The sequence below is a fragment of the Ctenocephalides felis genome, unplaced genomic scaffold, assembly GCF_003426905.1.
Source record: "Ctenocephalides felis isolate EL2017-DRISC unplaced genomic scaffold, ASM342690v1 CF-g0.4_SCAFFOLD_03572, whole genome shotgun sequence".
In the NCBI taxonomy this organism is placed as follows: domain Eukaryota; kingdom Metazoa; phylum Arthropoda; class Insecta; order Siphonaptera; family Pulicidae; genus Ctenocephalides; species Ctenocephalides felis.
Window position 1 is genome coordinate 2,951,792 of NW_020539726.1, and position 6,807 is coordinate 2,958,598.

The following is a 6,807-nucleotide window of genomic DNA, read 5'->3' on the forward strand; positions in this document are numbered from 1 at the left end:
TACTTGACAGCCACTTGCATGAACCACGAACAATTTGTAGTTGAAATTGAGTGCACATGAGCCATCTGTTTTTAAAAATCGAAACTACTCAGGACCAAAACAGTGCAACGCGCGTTTGTTCGAAGATAACTCCCCATGCTAGAGACAGCTAAAGAATTATCAACCTGTCACTTGGTATCGGCGCACTAGCGCCAAATTCTCACCTTGGTGGATACCACGAAACACGGTTTTTGAACGAGGATTTTGCACTGAGTGAAAGGCCCTGCTTGCTTGTTCATGTTCGTTCGTGAACGCACCTTTAGGGTTTTCTCGAATAATATATGAATAACGTCGTCGAACTGTCTAATTTCAAATAGGTAAACAATTTTGAATAAAATATATATGAACTTTAAAAATTAAAAACCTTCAAAACGGCTGTGATGATAACGGAAAATTCATAATTAACAATAGAATGAAATTAATTGAAAACAAGTAATTTAATTTAGTTTTCAAAAAGTAGGGTTATATAAAATAAATCTAGAAAAATACTTGCATAATACATACAATTTATAATGAATGATATTACGAGAAACATTCATCAATTTAAAAAAAAAATTGGCTACCTATATTAATTATTTATTCGATTAAAAATTTCAGTCTTTTTCCAAAACATCATTATGTCTAATGGAGAAACAGAATGTGCATTAAGAGCTTGTCGCTTACTACAATCAAATAGTGCAGATTCTGCTGAATTAATCAGATTATATCTAGATGAAGCTATAAAACAAAAGTATGGTTCTCACAAAACCCTTACTAATGCCTTGAAGAAAGAAGTGGGTACATCAGTAACAATTTATATCTGAAATAAACACACAACGATTTTTTACTATTTTAACTTAAAGATTTTAGATGAAGAGCAAAAAGTTTGTGGCGTAATTACGGCCTGTGATACAGATATAATAACATCACATGATGATTCAATGGTCGAGGGACTAAAAAATTTGCTGCAGGATGATCTCACTTGTATAATCTGCAGGTATTTCATATGAAAATTGTCATTTTAAGTATGTTTTTTTATGTTCCAAGATATTTGAAACAATAAATTTTTAACTCCATATTTTGAAGGATGATTATGTACATTTTTCAATGCTTATGTACACCAATATATACCTTATGTATAAAATGTATTTTTATTATAAATATGATTGTATTTATTTTATATATTTATTGGTTTACTTTTTCAGAATAGTATGTAATAAATAAATGATTTCAGATATTTATCAATGCTCGTCCACATTTTATTTTTGCTTTCAACATTATTCAGTTTTGAGATATTGGTTACTCAATCTTGTTTTTTTAATTTGTTGTGCTTCTTTTCAAAGAGACTTGGCTTTTATTTTTGCCTTTATAATATTTTTATTACATTTTAATCACATATATGATTTTAGGGGGATGGATGTAACTGCAGGCAATAGACTTGTGGAGTGTTCAGAATGTCATTCACTTTATCATCAAGAATGTCACAGACCGCACATTCCCGAAAATGATGTAAATGATCCTGATATTTGTTGGAGTTGTTCAGAGTGCAAAGTAATTTATTGATTTTAAATGATACTTTACTTTTTTTAAATAAATTATTTAATTTCTATTTTTATTTTAAGATTGAAACTTCTACTTCTGTACAAAAATCCTATAAAGACAGATCTAAGGAATCATCAAAATCACCTGCTTCCAGTTCAGGATATACCAAATTATACAGTGGAATCAGTTCGAAATCAAAAAGTGAATCTTCCACTAAATCTTCTAGTAGTAGCCCTACAGTATCTTCTTCAAAGATAACACCACATATAAAAATCCTAACGCCTGATAAACATGCTCAAAACCTTAAAAGAAAGGCATCAAAACAAGGTGAATCAAAAAAAAAACATTAAAAATGATAATTATATATCATTAAAATAAATCATGTCATACGAAATTAATTATTTGTACAAGCAAACAGTTTTATTGATTTTGAAGATTTTTCTTATATTTGTGAAGTATAAAGAGTAAATTCAATATATTATTTAAAAATAACTTAAACAGCTTTAAGGCACCCAACTCGTTTTCTATAAATGATAACACTTTTCTTTTGAGATGTTGAGAACTAGCCTTTTGTGAAAAAGCAGTTTTTTTTTCCAAAAAGATTTTACTAGTGCTTGTAGCATAGCTGTTAGCTGACTGTATGAACATTGTTATAATTAAAACAAGATATTGGTAATAAAATAGAGTTGTTTATATGATTTTGGCACTTTTTAGTCCACATTAGTAATTTTTAATTATTAAAGATAAACAACGATATAAATTAGAAAAATTAATATTATTCATTCGTTATTACATATAGGCATTATTATTCCATATTTCCAACCATCATTATAATCTACGATTCCTTATTTTTCATTTAATCCTTATTCATTTTTTCTCTTGTTACTATGGCTGCTACTTTTTGACTTATTCGCTTACAGCCAGTTTTTGAGAAGATAGGTTTATCATCTGGCCCATATGTTACAAAACTCAATACCTCCCTAAATAATTAATAGTTTTATATAACATTTCTTTCCAACATGAAATACTATGTTAAATTATTTCAAAAACTCACTCAATATATTCTTCCTGAGGAGAAATGATTCCCAGATTCAAAAACTCATCCTTGATGCACATTTCTACATGCCTTCTTTCCAGGGGGAAAAAAGGTATGTAATGATCTATGAGTCCACTTTTAATATTTGAAGAATATTTAAAACCCCCTGAAATTGTAATTAGAATTTAAATTATGTTTTTACTACTTTTATTATATATTACAATGCATATGATCAAATGCAAATATAATATTAACAAACAATAAAATCATATTTCAATTCTACAAAATTGCGCATTTGCAAGGTTTGGGTAATATGATAACTTAATTTTATAAAGTTGTGTGAATTTATTGAATGCCTTCATTCAAATACCCATCAAATATCTATAGCCATTTTATTGAGGCAACACAATGATGTGATCCACTAATTTAACAATTTCAATAATTTATATTAAGTTGAGCTCACTGAAAGTAGACCCATTACCACTTATCGTTAGAAGGGTGGCCAGTAAAACTATGGAAATCCATATTTTAAAAAAAACAATATTTTTGTCATTAAGTGTCGCATCCATAAAGGAATCATCATTTAGAGTAGTAAAATATACACAAATAGCTTTTATTTATAATCCTCAAAATATAATTTTATGCCCATTTCTCTGCGAACTCAACATCGAATGAATGCGCATTATAAACGAACAAATGTATTTTTAAAAATTTAAAACTTTTGTTTAGAAAAAATATCAATAATAAAATGTATCAGATTCTAAAAATTTTTAAATATTGTCAATATTTTGATAGATTCGAAAATTGTTCAATTTTATTATATTTTCAAAAACAATTAACATTAATTAGTTAAAATAAAGATCTTCACAAACATTAGTTTATTTATAGACTCATGAATTCAAAAAAGCAAATAGAAAACTAAAACTTTGAGTAAATCCTTGCTTGAGTTAGTCTAGATTTTTGTACTCCGTCTTGAAGTTTGCTCTTGAAATATATTTATTTATTATAACTATAAATAATATAGAAACATTATCGCCACTAAAAATGTAATTTCTTGAAATTTCTGAGTAATCAAAATTTTCGAATTTAAATAAAAAGACTATCTAGTTGAAACTGGCATTTTGCCTTAAGACAACTTCCCGAAATTCGTAATAATTCATTTAATCAGCCGAAATTGAGATTTAGGTACTTACAATAAAATTTTCAACTGTTTATTTCGAAAATAAAGTTTTCGCTTTCACTTAAATCTAAATATTGCGATTTCCAATTGATATTTCTCAATCACATTTAAACTATCTGTAATTATATTAATTATAGTGCGCAGACACGTGCTTGAATATCCTAAAATTGAAGCTTATTTTTCCAAATTTTAATGAATTTATATAATTCAGCCAATAAAGTTCGTGCCACGATATTAGTTCGCGGTGGACGCCTGAACTAATTAACTGATTTTAAATTTTATTTGTTCACCGCGTGCATTTATATCCAAATTAGGTGATAAGCTGTATTCAATATTAGAAATATATAATTTTTGCATACTTCAAAAAGTTTCGAGTTTTGAACTGAAAACAAAATACTGTTTCTATGAACATCCTCTGCGTTAAATTAATTATTTCCAGTTGTGCTGATTGGATCAGTATTTTTTTTTATTGTACCATATTAGAGCCAACTTTATAACAATTCAAAAAAAAATGCAATTTTCTTAACAATAAAAACCCTTGAGTGTTTATAAAGGTTAAAAAAAACATTTTTTTTTTACTCTGCTACGTGTTTTTTTCTTTTTTTCTCTGCTATGTTTTTTTTCAATCGATTGAATTTGGGGAAAGGTTGAAAAATCTTTGTAAATATTTAAGGGTTGTTATTGCTAAGAAATTTGCAAAAAGATTGTTTTTAAATTATTATAAAGTGGACTTCAATATAAGTATAATAATAAAAAAAAAGAATTCTGGAGATAATTAATTTAACGCAGAGGTTGTTCGCAAATTGAGCAAACCAGCTATTTCAATCACAAAATTTCGTTTTTTTTTATCATAATCCTAAAACACGTTTCAAATAATTGTACGTATATCTTTAAAATCATACAATTCGAAAATGTTATATTTTAATTTCAAAATTGAAAAATACATAAAACTCTTTTTACTTCAAGATACTATTTATTAACTTCCCGAAGAAGTTTATGTTTTCATAAAAAAATCCGATTCGCTAATTTTATGTTTTCTCGACGTTTCAAGCCATTCTGAATCGAATGAGATCAAATTTGGAAAAAGTATGTGTGTGTGTGTGTGTATGTGAACAGATTTTTTGCCGTAAGTCAACGTTTTCTCGAAAACGGCTGGGCCGATTTAAAAAATTTAAAAGCCATTAGATGTATCTCGACGAGGACTATCGTTTGTCAGTTAAAATTTTTAATCAGTCTTAAAATTTTTAATCAATGTTCACAATATTAAATTAAAAAATGCACACAACTCTAAATTTTCACCCTCCTTCCACAGATCTCTAATTCATAATAGCCATTTTAGTAATCGAATAATTAATCTGAATTTTAAATGACATTTTTCTGACCTAGTGCAAAGCATTAATTTTACTTTAAAAAAAACAATGAATGCAATGCATGCGAAAAATGCAGTCACATCATCAAGGGGACGCTATCACACATAGTTTTTTATATAATTGCTAAGACAAACTGTAAAAAGAGTTTAAAAAAAGAGGAAATGAGCATATAAATATCATTCTGCTTTAATATTTTAAAAATATCAATTTCATTGAGTATTTATATTGAGAGGCCTGGTGTATCAAGTGAAGTAAAATGGAATTATTAGAAACTAATGCCTATATGCTATTTAATGAAAATTGTTAATTGAAAATAACTGAATAAAAACTATGTTGTACATATTTCATAAAACTTATTGGCGAAAACCGGTTGATTTCATCATATCATTTTTCTTTTTTTAATTTTTGCTGTTTATCTTGTGATATATGTTCTTGTTGTGATTTTCTATCGATTCATATACAAGCATCTAAGAAGACACTTGATAAAAATTTTTGACCTTCATCGCATCATTTGTATCAGAATAATATATTAAAATCAAACAAAGAAGATATACAGGAAGAAAACATTAATGCAATTTGAATAATACGAACGCTCACTTACAATTAAATGGAAACAAATTAATTGCAGGTAGTAAAATGTTCACCAGGCCAGCTCTATTTAATAATCCAAATAAACTAATAGAGTATTCACCTTCTTCTTCAAAAGCGCCTTTAATAACAAGTGGCTCAAAATGAGAAAGCTTTGTTTTCTCTCTTTCCAAACCGTCGTTCCATAACTTAATCAAATGGAATGTTATTTCTTTAGTTCCTTTGTTAGATAAGAAAATAAAAATAGATTTCCTAAAATATAATTAAATTTAGAATGTGAATATAGTGAAATTATTATCAACTTACCGGAAATCCAATCCATCAATATGAGCATTGTAATCTAAAAATGGTTTCAAGGCATCAAGAACTCCAACAGGCATTTTGTCAACTTCATCAAAAATAAATAAAGATTTATCACATGCCTTCACAGCTGATTTAATATCAGATACTAATTTTTCCTATAAAACAAATCAATGATAATCACATAATTATATTGTATAGATCATTGAATGTTTTAAAGGTATGAGATTATAACAAATTCGATTTGAATGGCATAGTATCATACCTTATATTCGTCAACTTTACTTTGCAGAGGAAAATGTAATCCGCCATTGTAACTATGCACAAATTTGCTCTTTTCTCCATACCTGTACAAACTATTAGCTATAAATTGAGATACATAATTTTTACCACTTCCAGGAGTGCCATGAAAGCTTAATGTCAGTGGTTTCTTTGGAGATGATGATGATATATGGCCTTGTATGGCAGGTACAACAGTATCGAGAACAAGATGCTGCCCATAAACGTGATGTGTTAGAGAAGTATAAAGTTCTAAAAAAATTATTTCAATAAATCTGGTGAATCAGATAATACAGAAAATGCTGTTAAATATACTTTTAATATCATAGGGAATAGAATAACTGTTACAGCATTCTGCATATTTACAGTATGTATTATCTTTTAACATATCAAAAGAGTTATAGAATATCGCACTTCCAGCCATAGCAGCTATTCCTCCAAAAATAGTCCCTGTTATTGGTTCTATGCATTCTATATTTGATAATAACAATAGT

General features: G+C 27.8%; 2 protein-coding genes across 2 annotated transcripts; one reads left to right on the plus strand and one right to left on the minus strand.

Moving 5' to 3' along the window:
• Positions 1-308: 308 nt before the first annotated feature.
• Positions 309-1,969, plus strand: LOC113387987 (integrator complex subunit 12-like). The gene is made up of 5 exons (XM_026625390.1): positions 309-356; positions 637-812; positions 882-1,015; positions 1,428-1,569; positions 1,641-1,969. The coding sequence occupies exons 2-5, from the start codon at positions 657-659 to the stop codon at positions 1,908-1,910; spliced, it is 702 nt and encodes a 233-aa protein (XP_026481175.1). The 5' UTR covers positions 309-356; positions 637-656; the 3' UTR covers positions 1,911-1,969.
• A 439-nt stretch (positions 1,970-2,408) lies between these two features.
• LOC113387640 (torsin-like protein) lies at positions 2,409-6,807 on the minus strand. Its single transcript, XM_026624996.1, has 6 exons — positions 6,629-6,807; positions 6,300-6,565; positions 6,041-6,192; positions 5,838-5,986; positions 2,615-2,762; positions 2,409-2,540 (listed from the first exon to the last, which is right to left on the minus strand). The coding sequence occupies exons 1-6, from the start codon at positions 6,735-6,737 to the stop codon at positions 2,417-2,419; spliced, it is 948 nt and encodes a 315-aa protein (XP_026480781.1). The 5' UTR covers positions 6,738-6,807; the 3' UTR covers positions 2,409-2,416.